Source organism: Aedes albopictus, chromosome 1 (genome assembly GCF_035046485.1).
Source record: "Aedes albopictus strain Foshan chromosome 1, AalbF5, whole genome shotgun sequence".
NCBI lineage: Eukaryota > Metazoa > Arthropoda > Insecta > Diptera > Culicidae > Aedes > Aedes albopictus.
In genome coordinates, this window is record NC_085136.1 from 27,900,302 (window position 1) to 27,919,642 (window position 19,341).

A 19,341-nucleotide genomic window follows, 5' to 3' on the forward strand; every position below is an offset into this window, starting at 1 on the left:
ATTTTACCAAGCGTGTTTTACCGGCTCACCAGCGGCGTCATGGTCGCAATTTTTTCCGCAGTCAAGTTCGCAGATTGTAAACAATCCTCGGTACCCATTACGTAATTTATGTTTAGTCCTTTTCCTGTCGGATCAGTGTAACACGCTAAATATAATTTACACAAAAAAATACACGGTATTGAATATCATTGGGTACCAGACTGGACACACAAAATTTAATGGTTTTCTTTGGTACATCGAGGTCTTGAGATTAGTACTCTATGGGCTCACGTTTAAACTTTGTGGGAATAAATTAATCAATAGCATATAGCAAACACTAGACAAGGTGCTAGGTGCGAGATTTTCGTCCGAATTACTCAAAATTCCGTTCTTATCTACATGAGCAAGGAAACCATGCATTTCGTCGAAGTTTGGTCGGCTGAAAACATACGTGACGCTTTCGGAAGTATCGTGGAGGCAACGATACGTTTTTTTTTAAATTATTCAAACGGTGCATGAGCTTGCGTGACCATACAGTCTATGATCGACAGTAGAAATTGCGACCCACCGCTGTTCAACCTATGAACAATTCGGAGCGTTGATCAACCGGAACTTGAACCCAGAGCGCACTTCCAGTAATACACCGCCCCCGATGTTCTTGTTGCTGTTTGAAGGTGATCGGTCCTGTCCAGTGAAGAGAATTGTCAGATAAAAGAGACACTAAACAAGCAAAAAGAAGGCACGTTGATTACTCTTTATACCAGTTCTCGAAAATTTTTGTTGGAGACAAAACGGAAACTAAATTTGTTGCGTACTTGTCAACTCTTGAAAAATCAATAATTACTAACCCAAAATCGAAACTGTTTAATGATAGATCGTCGGCAGCGTTGCAGTGCTTACCGACTCGAAGTTACTGATTGAAAATCACAATACAAAGTCCAAAAATCTCTTAACTCGTGGTGCCCGGTCTTTATCCTATTCTGTTCAAGTTGGGACAAACTAATGTCGCATTGGCTCGATTGTCGCAACAAACCCAGGTTGCGACATTGTCATTATTGTTGCGCAATGGATGAATTTTGATTCAGCGGTCCTGTCGGTATACGCAAAAAGAGCCGTCGAACAGCGGATATCATCGTTTAGCCATGTCTCGGGGAGGACGTAGACATCGTAGCTCCCGTCTCTAATAGTCAGCTGATACTTGGCGATTGAGTTGTTGACTCTACGAACATTTTGGTAGTACATAACGACGTTAGGGGAAGCAACTACCACATTTGCTTCACGGGGCAAGGACCTACGAATGGAAGAATCTTCAGGATGAGAATTGCTACTACGGATGTTATAAATGTCTTGGTTGGCAGATTGAAAGACCCCATCTCCAGCACTAGACTCAAAGCTGGGAGGACTTGGACGGCAGGAACGAGTAGACAGCACTGTGTTTTCGTCGGAAGCAACTGGAATACAAACTGGAAACGTAATGGCAATCAGGCACGAAATGGTTTGTATTTGCCTGTGGAAGAAGGTTGGATGACCTCAACTGCAGACTCAACAGTTTTGATGTTCGCTGGCAGTAGAAGGCAGGACTGTGTCGAGTTGCAGCGGTTCCTCCATAGTGCTTTCTAACAGGCGTCGTGGTGTCCTTGGTCCATCATCACGCTGGATCCCTCCATGGCAGAGAAACCGTTTATTGAAGTTAGATAGATAGATAGATAGATAGATAGATAGATAGATAGATAGATAGATAGATAGATAGATGTCTTTATTAAAGAGATTTTCAGCCCGAGGCGCTTATTGAAGGGTTGGCAGCTCTCACATCGGTTCGAATAGGTGTCGTGTTCATTCGTTTATCTGGACGATCCAGTTAAAACGGTGAAATAGAGTGCACGGTAAAGGCTGGGTATGCTGCGCAATTCAGATCCCATTGTGATCCACTAGCCTCTGCCCAGCAACTCCTATCCCTACCTCCTCGCGGTACCGGCCGGAAACTATGAGCAACCTTAGGGAAGATCGGGTAATCAACCCCGGTGGGAACTTTGGTCGTAGGCTGACAGGGGAGGGGGGGGGGGGTTTCCTTCGGCAAACCTGAGTGTCTGTTCTCCAGGAGGAGCGGCTCACAACAGCGACTGATCTCCATGTTAAGGGCGGCTGATCAACGTCCGAGTACCAGGGAAGGACTCTAAGCTCAACTGTGCACTATGGTCCTCCGGAAAGTAGGGGGTTGGTGTCAGGCCCTACGAGCCAGCCGTAAAAAAAACATTGTAACGGAAATTCAGCAACAGAATAATACGAAACGAGACCAACGGCAACGACCGCAGCGAACAAAAAGGACTTGCGATTGGAAACTCGGTACGTGGAACTGCTGATCTCTCAACTTCAATGGGAGCACCCACATACTCGCCGATCTACTGAAGGACCGCGGGTTCGGCATCGTAGTGCTGCAGGAGGTGTGTTGGACAGGATCCATGGTGCGAACGTTTAGAGGTAATCATACCATCTACCAGAGCTGCGGCAACACACGCGAGTTGGGGACAGCTTTCATCGTGATGGGTGATATGCAAAGGCGCGTGATCGGTTGATGGCCGATCGATGAAAGAATGTGCAGGTTGAGGATCAAGGGCCGATTCTTCAACTTCAGCATAATAAACGTGCACAGCCCACACTCCGGAAGTACTGATGATGACTAGGGAGCATTTTACGCGCAGCTCGAACGCGAGTACGATCGCTGTCCAAACCAGGAGGAATTCAGACCGATGATTGGTAAGTTCAGCGCCCACCAGCAGACGAACGAAAACGGCCTACGACTCATTGATTTCACCACCTCCAAAAATATGGCCATACGTTGCACCTTTTTCCAACACAGCCTCCCTTGTCGTTACACCTGGAGATCACCACAGCAGACGGAATCTTAAATGGACCACGTTCTGATTGACGGACGGCACTTCTCCGACATTATCGACGTCAGGACCTATCGTGGCGCCAACATCGACTCCGACCACTATCTGGTGATGGTCAAACTGCTAACAAAACTCTCCGTCATCAACAATGTACGGTACCGGCGACCGCCACGGTACAACCTAGAGCAACTGAAACAACCGGATATCGCCTCAGCATACGCGCACAATCTTGAGGCCGCGTTGCCAGACGAGGGCGAGCTCGATGAGGCCCCTCTAGAGAACTGCTGGAGTACAGTGAAGCAGTCATCAACGACGCAGCCGAGAGCACCATCGGGTACGTGGAACGGAATCGACGGAACGAATAATGGCTCGACGAAGAGTGCAGAACGGTTTTGGAGGAGAAGAACGCAGCGAGGGCGGTAATGCTGCAGCAAGGGGCTCGACAGAACGTGGAAAGTTACAAACATAAGCGGAAACAGCAGACCCGCCTTTTTCGGGTGAAAAAGCGCCGCCTGGAAGAAGCGAAGTGTGAAGAAATGGAACTGCTGTGCCGTTCCCAGGAAACATGGAAGTTCTATCAGAAGCTCATCGCATCCCGCAACGGCTTCGTGCCGCGAGCCGAAATATGCAGGGATAAAGACGGACATGGACAAAGTTCGTGAGAAGTTACCAAGCCGGTTTCATCGACGGCCGGTCGACAACGGACCAGATCTTCACCGTACGGCAAATCCTCCAGAAATGCCGTGTATACCAGGTCCCAACGCATCACCTGTTTATCGACTTCAAAGCGGCATACGACAGTATCGACCGCGCAGAACTATGGATAATCATGGACGAAAACGGCTTTCCTGGGAATCTGACTAGACTGATTAAAGAAACGATGGACGGTGTGCAAAACTGCGTAAGGGTTTCGGATGAACTATCCAGTTCATTCGGATCTCGCCGGGGACTGCGACAAGGTGATGGACTCTCATACCTACTCTTCAACATCGCTCTGGAAGGTGTGATGCGACGAGCCGGGCTCAACAGCCGGGGAACGATTTTCACAAAACCCGGTCAATTTGTGTGCTTTGCGGACACCCGCCTGAAACGCGAAGCAGCAAAGGTCGGACTGGTGGTGAATGCCTCAAAAACAAAGTACATGCTGGTAGGCGGAACCGAACACGACCGTATCCGTCTGGGTAGTAGTGTTACGCTTACGATAGACGGCGATACTTTCGAGGTGGTGGAGGAATTCGTCTACCTCGGATCCTTACTGACGGCTGACAACAACGTGAGCGCTGTAATTCGGAGGCGCATCATTAGCGGAAGTCGGGCCTACTACGGGCTCCAGAAGAAACTGCGGTCAAAAAAGATTCACCCACGCACCAAATGCACCATGTACAAAACGCTAATAAGACCGGTGGTCCTCTACGGGCACGAGACATGGACCATGCTCGAGGAGGACCTGCAAGCATTCGGAGTTTTCGAGCGACGCGCGCTAAGGACGCTAAGGCGGAGAAGGATGAACCACGAGCTCGCTGCACTTTACGGCGAACCCAGCATCCAGAAGGTGACCAAAGCCGCAAGGATACGATGGGCAGGGCATGTTGCAAGAATGCCGGACAACAACCCTGCAAAGCTGGTATTTGCAACTGATCCGGTTGGCACAAGAAGGCGTGCAGCGCAGAGAGCACGATTGGCGGACCAGGTGGAGCGTGACCTGGCGAGCCTCAAGGTTTTTATATATTGTAAGGTTGAGCATGACGTTTAGTTTGTGGAGAAAAGCAGAGGAAGCGAAATTTCAAAGGAATTTGAGGTGGCGGGGGATTTGTTTTCAGAATTTCTCACGGTGAAAAAATAATGGCCGCTCAGCCAGTTTTGACATCTAAGACTACCTTAGAATATGTAAATACCTTGGCGAGCATTGGGCGCGACCGAGGATGGAGAGCGGCAGCCCCAAACCGAGTACTGTGGCGTACTATTGTTGATTATGTCTTGTCTTAATGATGTTCAACAAATAAATGTATGTATGAGTGCTTAATTTTTACATAGGACAATCTACCATGATTCGCTTTATGTTCTGGCTTGTCTGACCATACATTTGCCATGAGTAATGGACGCTTAAACATGTAGATTCTACAGAACAATGCAGTTGTTGCTCCTCATCTCTGGCGCTCCCATTAGCCGGAGAAAGTCTCGCACGCAAAGCTTCATTTGATATGATTTATGGGAACTGACTTGGGTACTGACTGACACACGCGGCCACCATCCATGATAGGGAGTACAGCACCATGTGCGAACCACCTGTTGGTTTGATGGCCTTGTGAAAATTCTGATTTTCTGCAACTCGACGAAAGACTGCTGACACAAAAACCCCTCTAGAGCGGAAAGGACCCCTAGCTGACAATTCCTTCGCAATCTGGATAAGTTTTTTTTTTCTTCGTTGCATGTCGGATTTCGATTCTCGGCGACGACGAAAATGGGAATCATTTTATGAATGAAAAACTGGGACTTGATGGCTGAGACTCCAGAAACAGATGATTTCCCTCTGGCAATGCGACGACAATGGGATGCTGATGCGTTTGAGATGCTTTATCCCATTGAGGAATTCGGTGGAACATAGTCATGCTCGCAAGTCGCGAGACAGACAATGATGATAAAAAACGATCATGCCACATGTTCACGGGGATTGGGAACTTTTTCGCTCGGAGAGGTCTCCGTCGGAACGCATGGGAAGGACACGGCGTAGATTGTTGCAGTGAAATGGTTCTTTTTACTGGCTGAGAATTGAGTGGAATCAGTTAAGGACAAACGTCTTGAAATCCCGCTTGAACAGTGCATCAGAACTTCAGACGCACAAATCTAAAGAATCAAACTTCAAAAAACTGTGCATTTTATTATTCTGTTCTTGCTCAGTTGTAATAAGCTCAAAATAAGAAGATCAGCTGCGCTGGTTTTGTTTACGATGAGATTTGTGCGCCATTTTGGGATTCTAACAAGTCTGTCCTTAAACGATTGCTAATAGTCCATTTTACGAGCCAATTTTATGAATGAATTTTGACAGGAGGTAGCGTCCAATAACCCGTGAAAATCAATATCATCATCAACATTGTTGTCATTTCGTAAAATGGCTCATTGTTGGTGGAAAAAAAAAGAGATGTCTGGTTTTAGTTTAGCGTGTACAGCTGTCAAAATCGATCAGGGTTGCCAAAATCTCCAATCAATAAATCATTCCCCAGAGGATCAAGATGGCTGTCGAATGCGAACAAAAGGCAGCTGACGACAACCTGTCCTAGTTGAAGAACCACTATCTTTTCATTAGACTGAGTAAATAAAACGCCTCAATCATGAAATAATATTGTCGTCGCGGTTAAAACCCGAAGTTTCCCCACACCCGACAGTCGAATTTTCTCAAAATTCATACGTGAAACCTAACGTCGGACGTAGTGCGCTGGACAGCGGACTCGGCCCTCTATCCAGCGCACTGTGCCCGACGTAGGGTGGGGCGGGGCAAGATGGGTCGCATAAGGATGGATCACCATAACTTTGTAAATACAAATCGTATTGGTTTGTATTCGTCCGCTACTCTTTAATACACTAGTTAGCTATGCTAAAAGTCGATAAAAAGTTCATTAAATACAAAATATGATGTTAAACGAGCAGTTTTAAAAAGTGATCGATTTTGCACCGTGTAAAAAGTGCGGGGCAAGATGGGTCACCTTTTAAGTAATTCACATTTTCTCAACGAAAAACGTCAAAATATAATATTTGTTCCGCATTCATATATGCTCCATATCCATACTGAATAAACAAGAGCTACTAGTAAACATTTTATAGATTTATTTGGAATATAAAAAACTTTACGATTTGAGTGGTCCTAAAGCGTCTTGAAAATCGATGTTTTCACTAATAAATTATCATAATTTTATGTTATAATTTTGAGTGTTCATTCCGCTTGATTGAAGTCATTTATGAGATAGTCTTGTAACAAAAAATAAATAACTTTTGAATGCTCCAAAAATACGTTCAAAATTGAAGGTGACCCATCTTGCCCCGCAGCCGTTTATATGGAGATTATATGGAATGTATCGCATAAGAAAAATGGCTAAAAACCATTTTATTTTTTATTTCCAATGAGAGTGAATAATTTTTCAATCAATGCCCCAAACTTTTGTATATTCATGCTGGTCATCTAACAAAATTATTAATCTAAACAAAACATGAGTAATGCGCCCAAAAATGGCACTGACCCATCTTGCCCCGTGACCCATCTTGCCCCGCCCCACCCTATGTACCTCCGACACATGGTTTCGGAGAAAAGTCGATTTTCGCGTGTAAAAAAATCCGATTTTCAACTGCACGAACAATAGAAACTTCAAAGATTTAGTTTGACAAGATCAGAAGCGTTGGCGAAAGAAATTTTTATATATGTGCCTTTTGATCTGGTTCAAATCGGCCATGTTTGGATTCTCTGACGTTTCTCCTTACACTGAAAAAGAAACATCATCTAAATCATTAAAAAACCACTTACATGTCCTTCTCTTCTCTCTCTCTTTCCCCCCAGGAATTCATCTGTGAATGCATGGACAAAATGGAGGCGCTCTTCCAGGAGCAGCGCCGCCGATTACCCCAATCAATGCACATAACCTCGGCGACGGCCACCATCGTGTCGCAACACCTCCAGCAGCAGCAACAACAACCCTGCGCCAACTTCAAGTGCAGTTCCACGACTCCGACGGACGTCATCGAGTTGTGAGAAACAGCTCCAATCTAATCCAATCCACTCGCTCCTCATCCTAATCGTTTCACGTTATAAAAGTCTAAAAAAGAGAGTGAGAGAAAGAGAGAAAACAAATCATCCTTCGCGCGGACGGAAGCAAGTTCGCGGATTCGCATCGAGGCGGCGCTCGGGAGCGCGCGGCGCAAGAAACGCGCATCGCACAAGCGCAAAAACTGGATTTTTTTAGGTGCTATATTTTTTTTACAATTAAATTTAAGAGCGAAACAAACGCAGAATTTAGAGCATCCGCAGGCGGCGGATCGCCCCCCGATTTCAGCAGAGAGATACGGAGCAAACACCAAGTGAGGTTAGGTGCGGATGACGCGCGCGCACACGTGCTCTTGGCGCTGTGGTCGACGCAAAAAGTGAATTTTTCGAGAGAGATCGCAACGCGGAGAAACACAAAAAAGAGAAAAAACCACACCGAGAGAAATTTGTCAACCCCCTTTTTTCGAGGAACGTATTACACAAAGTGCATGTGTATGAACGAAGTTCAGCGGTAAAGCATCGGTTAAAAGTGAGGTTAAGATTCCGGAGCGGAACGCACGCAGTTTAACACCTACACAAACACAGACGTGAGATTGAGAGCCATTCTATAGTAGTAGTAGTATGTAGTCGTCTAGTTAGGGAGTGAATGTGAATGCAGTAAGTGAAGCGCAATTATCGTACAGCATATCGGTAAGGTTGAAACTGTTACAATTTTTTTTTTCTGATTAGTATCTGTGTACATATATTATATTATTATATTGTTAGAAGTTAGAAAGCAACAGTCATTGAAGCTGCAAAAAAGCAACTTTGAACACAAACTTTGAATACAAATTGAAGAAATTTACACAAAAAGAGAAGAAGAGAAAATATCATCCGACATTACTGAAGATTTCCGAGCGAGTTTTTTGACCAGTGTGCAGTGTGGTAGGGAGTTTGAGTTCCGAAGTAAACAAAAAAAAAAGTCAAAAAAATCACAAAAAAAGCAACCGGACGGCGAAGCTTTTAGTCTAGTCTGTAAAAAGAGAGGTGTCGAGGGGGTCGCTGTTGCTGCTGCTCGACGTATGTCGTGGAAAGAGAAAGGAATTCGCCGCCCGGTTCGGTCCCTTCCGCCCGAACTGGTTGGGTCGACGCACCGGAAGGGCCCAGTAGAGGCCGTCGAAGTAGCCTCGAAGCTAAAAACCAGTTCCTCTAGTGGCGGTATCACCCTATCGTAGATGCTTATCAAAATGGCGGATATTTGCTTGCTGGACTGATGGAGAGCAATCTTGATGCTTGAGTGAAATTTGCTTAGCGTGCAGTCGTGATTTATGGTAAGTAGGGATGTCCATGTTTTTAACCAATCGATCTAAATTGTTTTAGTAATTTGGGAAAGGAGAATTGGCTTCTTTAGCGGTGTTCAGATAATAACATATTCTAAATCTGCATGCCAAACTGAGCCGAAATCCAAATTTTGATGTTTTTTTTATGCCCGGGAACCTATTTAAAAATCAGTTTGAAGTTATTTAAAAAATCAATTTGAAGTTTGTATGAGAGCGATTCGTTGAATTACCCCTCGTCAGATTTTGTACTGGGCGGAGCTGTCAAACAGTTGCCCAGCTGTCAGAAAGTGATATATAAAAATCCACAGGAGTTCCTTCTGGGATTGACCCAAATTAATCCAGAAATTTATTCGTTATTTACCGCAGATGTTTGTACGGAAATCCCAAGATTTTTTTATTCTTAAATTCCACCACAAATTCCTTCTGGGAATCCATAGAATTACTTCACTCTAGAGGGTCTTTCTGAGATTCCTCCAAGTACATTTCTATGATTTCGTTGGTTTATTTTGCAGCTTTTCACGAGAAGCTTTTGTTTGCATACTTGAAAGAGTTACTGAGCCCTGGGATTTCTTCAAGACTTTCTTCTGATTATCAACCAGATGACCCTTCTCAAACTAGTTTTAGAGTTTCCCGTGCAGCAGTTTTCCAATAATTGGGTTTTTAAATTTTGAAAAATGTATCGATTATTTAATTTTATATGAAAGAGCACCTTTTTCTGGGCTACTATGATTTTTTTCAGATTTTTAGAACTTTATTTTGATACCAAAAATCAATTTCAAAGAGGTTCTTTTATAATATCACCTTTTGACAGCTGGGCTTGACAGCTCCGCTCAGTACAAAATGCAACGAGAGGTGATTCGACAAGTCGTCCCCATATATACTTCAAATCGATTTTTAAATAGGTTCCCGGGCACCAAAATTCATGAAAATTTGGATTTCGGCTCAGTTTTGCGTGCAGACTCAGAATATGGGATCATCTCAATATCGTTAAAGAAGCCAATTGGCATTCCTTGAAAAACGTATTTTGGGTTTTGACCAAGAGATGCTCTTGAAATTCCTCCAGAAGTTCCTTCTGAGATTCTCCCTGATGATTTTTTTTTCAGAAATTTCTCCAGGAGTTTTTCCGGGAGTTTTTAAGTGTTCCTACGGAAATTCTTATTTCTGAAATTCCGTTGGAGATTCCTCTAGGAGAAGCCTGAGATTCTTCCAAGAGTTTGTCTGACGCTGTCAAAAGTTCCTTCTGATATTGTTCGAAAAATTCTTTGTGTCATCCTTCTGGGATTTGTACAGAAGATTGCAAAGCAGAAAACCTCTGACACTTTTAGGATTCGTCCAGGATTTTTTTCGGGAGTCTCCTCTGGGATTCTCCCAAGAGTTACTTCTGGGATTTCAGCAGGAGTTCCTTTTTGAATTTATCCACAAATTGGTTCTTGGATTGTTCAGAAGTTCCTTCTGGAAATTGCCACAAAAATCCTTCTGAAAACCCTCTAGGATTTCTTAGTAGAAAGTTCCGTTTGGGAATCTTCCATGAGTTTTTTTCTTCTAAGAATCCTGCAGGAATTCCTTGTGTATACACCCGATTCTTTTTTTACACGGGTCTGGTTGTTGCTACCACTCAGTCAACTTTCAACCGATACTTATGAAATTTTGTACACATGTGGACACGATTAGTACTATCAGTGTACAATATTTCATAAGAATCGGTTCAAAATTTACTGAGTTATAGCAAAATAATGACCTGTGCAAAAAATAATCGGGTGTATCCTCCAGCAGTCTTTTTTAGGATTTTTCAGAAGGTTTTTAGGAATTTTCCAGGAACCGCTGATGAAATCGAGCTCCTGAATTGATTCCCAGATAACATTTTTGGAGTAATCCCATAGAAAACTTGTGCAGGAAGTCCCAGTGAAATTTCTGGAGAATTTCCCAGATAAATCACCAGAAGGAATCGATGAAATTTGCGAAAGACATTCCTTAAACCACATTTAAAGAGGATTATCGGGTAACTTTGTTTTGGTTTTGCGATAGTATCAGGGTAAAAACGGCAGGATTCCGGAGAAAGTCTTCTGGGATTCCTCTATATGTTTCTTCTGGATTTCTTCATGGGATTCCTGCAAGAGTTTTTCCGTGACTCTATCGAAAACTCTGAGAGCATTCCTTTTGACATTCTATCCTTCTGGGACTGCGCACCGGAAACTGCAAAGCCAAAAAACAATCGCATCTTCTAGGATTCGTTCCGATTATTTTCCAGGAGTTCCTAAAAGAGTTACATCTAGAATATCGGCAGGAGTTTCTTTAGGATTCCACCAGGCGTTCCATCTGTACTTCATCCATAATTAATCCAAGAGTTTAACGGCAAGAGCCAAAAAGAGATTAACTCTAGGGGCAAACCAAAGTGTCTTGAGGAATCGTCTTCAGAAATTCTCCTGGAGTTTTTACTGGCTTTCCTTCAAAAGCTTCTGGAAATCCTCCAGGTCTTTTTTCTCGGAATCGTCCAGAACTTCCTTCTGGAAGTAGTCCAGGAGTTCATTGTGGGTAGTTGCCTTTGGGAATCTTCCAGAAGTGTTTTTTTATAAATCTTTCAGGAGTCATTTTTGAGATTTTTCTAGGAGTTCCTTCTTGAATTCCTTATGGAAATCTTCCAGGATTTTTTTCTAGACATCATTTAGGAGTTTTTTCTAGGATTATTTCAAATGATTCTTTTGGGAATCCTCCAGGCGTTCATTTTGGTAATCCTTCAGTGGCTGTTGCAAAAATCTGTAGATGAATTGGATTGATTCCCAAGAGATGAACCAGCCTAGGGCTGAAAATCTCTATAATAAAGAAATAATAATAATAATAATTGATTCCCAAAAGAAACTCTCGGAGTAACCTTATGATATACTTTTATAGGAATCCGTGAAGGAACTTCTGAAGCAATTCCTGGAGAAATTTCCAAAAGGAATTAATCCAGAATTATGAAGCAATAAACTGAAGGCTTCCGTGGAAAAATCCCGAAAAAAAAAACGGGTATCACACATGGAATACCGTGCGGCTTGAGGAACCTCAGCAGAATTTCTTGAAGGAATCTTGAAAGATAGAGTTCTTAGAAGAATTCTTATATTACTCTAAGTATTAAATGAAAAATTTTGTACACAAAAACTTGAATGCGAACTTTTCCAGGGGTTCGATGAGAAATTTCATGAAGTTGTTCTCCAGATATACCATTGAGATGTAGCATTCACGTATGTAAATAATCAGATTTGTTTTGCGGGTTTCTTTTAGGAATCTTCCCAAAGTCGAGTCAAGTACAAGACACTGAAGGCGACCTTACAGTTGAGGTCGAAATACGTATCTGTCAAAAGATGCAAATTCTTAGTGGAATTCAAAGGAACAGTACTTAACGCGATTTTCTTTTTATTTATCTTCCCAAAGATTACTCCACTATTTTGAACGATAGTCCCCGCCGGAATTCCTGAGCAGGAACGAATAACTGACACATAACTGCAGCATACCAAAGTCAGGTATCATACCAAGACAAGGTATGGGTCGGTTACCCAGGTATTGAAAATAACTTACTTTGGTATTTTGTAGGTATTGATATAATACCTCAACGAGTTATTGGTTTGGTGTTGAGGACTGCTTGACGTATTACTCAATTATGGAAAAATCGCTATTTGTATAGAAAAATCGCCGATTATTATTTAGGTATTGCAATACGTGATGTCATTATTCACTAGTTATGCAAAGAATACACTCCAGTTATTATTTGAGGTATTTTACCTCTTATGCAGGGCTAATTAATAACTCATTCAGGTTGTAGGTATTGGGTTTTCCATACCTGAGATTGTTATTCCTCAGCTATTTTCTCCTGCTCGGATTCCCCAGTGCTTTCTCCTGTAATCGCTTCAATTTGGAAATACAGTGATGACCCGATTTGGTCTACTCTCGATTTTGTCAGCTTTTTGAACAAGAGAAATAAAAGTGTTTTTCACTCAGCATTGCCATTTTATAATCAATATCAATAAAATTGATGAATTTTGAAGTCGTATATTAATTAAAGTAAGGTAGTAAGCTAGGGCAAGACAAATCTAACGAGAGAATTTTTTTTATCTGTATTAACGAGATTTTTAGCCCTAGGCTAGTTCATCTCGGGACCCACACTTTACTTCCCTTCCGAAGGAAGAACTCACATTTTGCGAGCTTGTCGGGAGTGGGATTCGATCCCAGGTCCTCGGCGTGATAGTCAAGTGCTCTAACCATCACACCAGATCCGCTCCACGAGAGAAAATTGGTGTTCGAAGTGTTGTTCAGAATTCCTCACAGTTACTCAGATTTTCTCCTATTCATACCAAAGTGTGATCTAGCACCAATGTCAAACTGCCAAGTGTTGCGTGTGATGAATGAAAATTACAGTTTTGGGGATGTCTTTCAACAAATTTTGTCGATCATCGATAAAAAGAGTAACACCGAAATTCTCAGAGGTGCTCTCGTCTGTACAGTGTCTTGCCCCTAAGTAAGTCAGACAATCTGAAACATGTGACGCTGTGGGGTAGAAATGACTTCTTTAACTAAACCTCGTCCCAATATGCAAAATTTACTCCTTTTTTTCAGAGATGCCTCCAGGGATGTCTCTTAAAACAATTGAGGACCGGTCATAACCCACCAGGATTTTTAGGGGGAGAGAGAGGGGGGCTGGCCAATGTCTTCGTCCCATACAAATTTTTAAATGTTTGTATTAACGAAAGTCTTCGAGGATGGAGGGGGTCGGAAATGATCAAAATTTGATCTACGTGGTTTATGAATGACCTATTGCAGCGGTTGTTACATTAATTAATGCATGAATTTCACGACTGGGATTGCTTGAGGAGTTTTCCGGGTTTCTCGCAGTTTTTTTCCAGGGATTTCACCATAAATTTTTCTTGGAATTCCTTCCAGAATTCGTATTGAAAACCCTTCAGGAATTCGTGGTGAAACTTCTCCAGAAATTCTTGCTACGATTCCTCCAGAAATTTCTGCTGGTGCTCCTCCAGGAGTTTTTCCGTAATTCTTTATAACATTATTCTTCCTGTGGTATCTCCAAAAACATTTTTTGAGAGTTCTATAGACACTTCCGCTAGGTTTTCCCCAGAAATTCTTGCTGATATTATTGCAGAACTTTTCCCAGGAATATCTACAGAAGTGCCTGTATGTTGGATGTATGCTGGATGTATCCAAAAATATTTTTCTAGAATTTCTTACTAGGATTTCTCCTGGCATTCGTGCTAGAATTTCTCAAGTCATTTCTGCTGGGGTTCCTCCAGGAATTGCTCCAGATATTGTTACAAAAATAAAAGAAATTAATTATTACAACGTATTAACACTTCACGATACACATAGAACCTTACAAATGCACAAATTAGGAACATCACAAATTGACGCAGCACAACACATAACATAAATGTGCCCTGTCATCCAGATGGATAACTCCTTCCGATCACAGGATGACGAGGTTTCATGCATTGGTTTGGGTCCATCAGTCATCCTGGAATTGTATTTTATTTGGCAGTATGCCTTTTAGTTCACAGCATTTGTTGCTGTGTTCATAGCTTGGTTTTGTTTAGGAAAACTTATGCTAATCGGGCATCCCGTTTCGGGTTTCGATACTTGAGCTCAATAACTTGAAGTCCGTGGCAGGGAAAGGTTTTTGTCTCTAGTACTTGACCTCTGCCCGAAATGGCCTGAAAGTTGGCAATCAATATTGGATTGCATTTCATGGGCCTCTATTTTTCCTGAACCCTATAAATGTGTATTAAAACTCGGGGAATATTTACAAGTTAAAATAAAACATATAACACAAATAGCGCACGAATATAGAATTTATAACAGATTTAACAATTATTCTGTCTTATAATTGTAACAAATATTTCTGGCGTTCGATTTGAATAGGTCGTATGTTTGCTGTGATTCCTATGTAGATTCGACCTATTCAAATCGAACGCCTGATTTATACCCGTAACAATATTCCACCAGAACTTTTTTCAGAAACTCCTCCGTGAATTTCTCTAAGCATTTCATGGAATCCTAACAAATATCCGAAGTTTGCAATTGAGATTCCTTCAGAAATTTCACAAGGAATTCATCCGATAACTCCTTTAGAGGCTTGTACGAAAATTACTTCGGGATTCCTCCGGAATCCCTACAGGGTCGAAAATGTAATTTTCGAGAAATTTCCCTACAAAATTCTTTCAGGGATTCCTCCACAAACTTTACCTGTAACCAGATGGAGATTTCATAGTGAATTCTGCAAGTCTAGAACCTAGAAGCTGTTTAGCGACAAGCTTGCAACGAACATAGTGCCACCATCTTTCAAGTATGGACAGGTACCTTCTTGACGGTGGTATTTGTTTCCAAGACTCAAACCATTATTTCCGAGATTCTTAAGGATTCCTGAATTCCTTTCCAGAAGTTTTGCCTGAAGTTTTCGCTGTATTACTCCTAGAATCTTTCGTGGATTTTTTTCCGGAATTCCTTCTGCGTTTTGCCCACAGACATTTTCGTTTCTCTCAGGATATTCCTCAGATGTTGTCGCGGAGTTTCTCCTAGTTTTAGAAGTTTAAAAAAATCTGTAGGGACTGCTCCTGAGATTTCTTCTGAAGCTTCCCCTGCAATTTCTTCCAGGAATGTCCGTGAGCTGTCTTCTAGGATTGCTCCTTGAATTTTCATAGGCGTTTCGGACGGATATTTCCGTTGAAGGTTCTCGCGGGATTGCTTTTGAAGTTTTACCTCAGATTTCTCTCGAAGTCACTGCCTGGACTTCCTTTCGGAGAAAAATTCTTCCGGTAGGAAATTTCTGCATAAACTTTTGCTGATATTGCTCATGGAGTGCTTCCTTGTAGCTGTTTAACGGATTTTTTTGCAATGACACTCCCGAGAGTTTTTTTTTTAAATTTTCCTTTGGAATATTCCCAGAACAGAACTCTTCCCGGAATTTCCATAGGAAATTGTCCCAAGATTGTGAGTGCTCGTTTTGGAAATTCTATAATAGTTGGAAGTTCTATAATCATCGGAAAAAATCAAGACGAAATCTCGTGAGAACATCCGCAAAGGACTGTTGGAGAAATTTCGCAGTGGAACTTCGGAAAATAATTCGAGAAATTGGAGCATGGAAAAAAAGATCTGGGAGTACTTCAGAATGGAATGATGAACTTTGAAAACTTGTAAGAGAAATGCTGCAGAAACTCTGCAAGCATATCCAGCCATTCGGTCAACTCGTGATTAATTCTACTAGAGCAAAGCGTCATGTTCTTCCTTTCTGGCAGATAGCATGAAGGTCTTGGAATAGAAATTCATCATTGGTTGCCAAGATCTGACCTACTTAAGTACTCCATCACCAACTGGAACGTCTCAAGTTAATCTCTGAGCTGCCTCAGATGATATGGTGAGCATGAGCATCACTGCCAACAATTAAGGGCAGAGGCCTATTGAAGTACAGTATGCGATGACATGTTTGAAAGCACCCATAAGGGACGGTTCATCATGCGGTAAATAAACTGACAATAGACGTATTTTCTGTTGAGGTTTCCAACAGATACATCAATTGTGATAGCACATACATCTCTGGTGATTGCGTTGTTGACAAGCACACATGTTCGAGGCATGACACGTGAGTTTGCCATTTCATTTTTACTGAAAGTAGCAAATACCGGGCTCACAAGGTTTCCTAGATAGAAATTCCCCTAACTAAAGTAAGGTTCTTGGGCTAAGGCACTTGCGCTTTACCATTTTGCATAAGTCTGCAAACATTGTGATTTTTTTAATCGATTTTCTGATCAATAATTTTATTGGACATCCCTACTTTTGGTAAGCTAAACAAACGACACGCTGAAAACAAACTACTCAGGAAGTCAACAATTCCAATTTATTTGTTCAGAAAAAAAAATACCTAAACCTGCATAGAGTACCTAAAATTACTAATTTGAAACAAAATGCTATAACATCATTTTATAATGTCACTTTGGAAAGTTCTCACTCTCTACCTCTCAGTGCAGACACTGAGTGAAAAAAAATGATCGATTTCCTTAACATGAAAAAGTAAAACAACTAATAATAATGCAAACAAAGCCAGCGACTACACATCTGCGAAGGCCGAGTCAAATCCCTAAATGTCGCAATGGCTACTCGGTTAATGAAACTAGAGAAAAAAAGAATTAAAATTAAACATTCTTAAATGGGGAAAGCATTCTATTACGCTTTTTTGTTACAGTTTATGTTTTCGCCACCGCCTACTATTTCGGTTGCTATCGACCTCCACACTTCAACCACTACTAAGGGTCTGTGTCAATTGGCGAATTAAAATTATTTTTTACTTAAATTTGACAGTTCAACACTTAAACTTGACAGTTTTCCTAAGGAAATAATTATCGAACTGTCAAGTTTAAGTGAAAATTAATTTTAATTCGCCAATTGGCACAGACTCTAACTAGTGAGTTCCATCTTGTGGCATTGATTGGTAGTGGCGGTAGCGGCGGTGGCGCCATTATTGTCATCATATGCAAGGGACACTGAACCAAACGTGCACATTGAATTCCCCGCAATGTGTCAGCGGGATTGGGCAACTAGATACACAACGCACCCACACATACACGCGCATTACTAGCGAGACCCATTCACAGGTGAATGAGAAACAGTTAACACGTGCAAGACGAAGAAAAATAAGACAGCGAAGCACAAACGCAAAAACGCAAATCAAAGTTGAATCAAAACTGATAAAAAAATGCAATAAAGACTGGTACGGTTCCTGGACAAGAATCTTAATATACTTCAATCTAGCGTTTATACATTTATATATTATAGGTTGTAGAGCTTATTAGGGTATAGGAAACTTACATTGTAGCAAACAAACAAAAGAAAACAAACACACACAAACAAACCTAGGAGCTTTACACATGCGCGGAGAAAAGTAATACACTTAAAGTAAAATACACACGAAAGTCTGGGAGAAACTACCCAGCGCGATCCTTGCCGATTCCCTCGGAATCGGAACTTTAAACAGAGTGTTCATTTGAAAGAGAGTGCACCGCCCCCCACAATAGTAGTTTACGCAACAAGGTGCAGAATGATGATTTTTACAGCACGAGCCGTACGTTTATCCAACGAGGCTTGCCGAGTTGGATAATTACGATGAGTGCTGTAAAAATCGAGTTCTGCACCGAGTTGCGTACAACGTTTTTTGCAACTTCATAAATTACCACTTGAGGATAGTTTTGAACAAAATTTTTCATCAGACTGCACACTGATGTTCATAGTCATGATTAAGGAAGTCTTTTCATAGCAGGTTATACAGTGCAGTTGTCACAATTTTTCAAACCTGCGTCCAGAAAGCATCAATAAGTTGATCAAAACTGAAAACAGTGCTGTAATGGTTCATTACGCAACGCAAATCAATGCTGTAATGAACCATTACAGCACTGTTAATTTGGTGTGGGAAAGTAGGCCTTTTCCTGTCAGATTTGCGTGGGGTAAAATGGCCTATTACGATGAGAAGTTGCAAAAAACCCTTATACATCCCCCTCTTGTGAGAGGATGGCCCACACCTAGCAGTAGGGCTGTCCACACCTACCTACACTACTAAGTAGAATGGAGAGAAGAAAGACCAGATTTACACAAAGATAATAAAACAACCCGGTGAAGATCGACTGACAGGTGGAAAATAACCCATTTCCTCGGTAATTCTGCTCGAGCGTGTAACGCGCTCTGTTGAAACAGCTGTCAGTCGCATATCTTCATCGGGCAAAAACGGAGCAAAGTTCCTTTGCAAAGGCAATGACGACGACCACGACAATGACGACCGCCTACTATGATGGCGAAAGATTTCAACGGCGGCACTCGAGGGGAACCTCGTGCCTCCTTGGATGCCGCCGATAACCGACATTCGTTGATATACCTTGAGCGAACGAAGCAATCGCGAAGAAGTTGGATTTCCGCGGAACTTTAGGTCCAGACGGCGACGGACGCAGATATTTGTGCCTTTAAATATATGTATATGTTATAGAAGCAACATTTAAACGATGTATGTACGCACACAAACACACTAGTTATTATACTTATTAGGAGATGTTAAAACGCTGAAACAAAACACCGAAAAAAAATGATAGTCATATGTATGATGATGATGGTTAGGTTCTAAGGCACCCCTTCCTTCTTGTCGTGTAAGTATAGTCGGTAAGTGAAGTTCTCAGTATAGAGATGGCATTTTTTTCTTGTTTTTTTTAGATAGGAATATTCGTATTTTACTGATAGAGCAGGCGCACTTATACTCTGTAAAAATATTAAAAAGTCCCGTGCAAATGCAACAAAAATCCGTTCTTCCACATACGTTAGGACATAGTCAAGCAACTTTTAATATTTTTAATGAAAATATCCATATATTTTGACTTATATCTGA

At 41.9% G+C, this 19,341-nt stretch overlaps 1 protein-coding gene across 1 annotated transcript in view; it reads left to right on the forward strand.

The window, feature by feature from the left end:
• Positions 1 to 18,685, forward strand: part of LOC109428421 (G1/S-specific cyclin-D2) — a 216,864-nt gene extending 198,179 nt beyond the window's left edge. The window contains exon 5 of the mRNA XM_019704171.3: positions 7,417 to 18,685. Within this exon, the coding sequence (XP_019559716.3) occupies positions 7,417 to 7,608 (192 nt within the window). The 3' untranslated portion in view covers positions 7,609 to 18,685. The remainder of the gene's footprint in view (positions 1 to 7,416) is intronic.
• Positions 18,686 to 19,341: the final 656 nt, after the last annotated feature.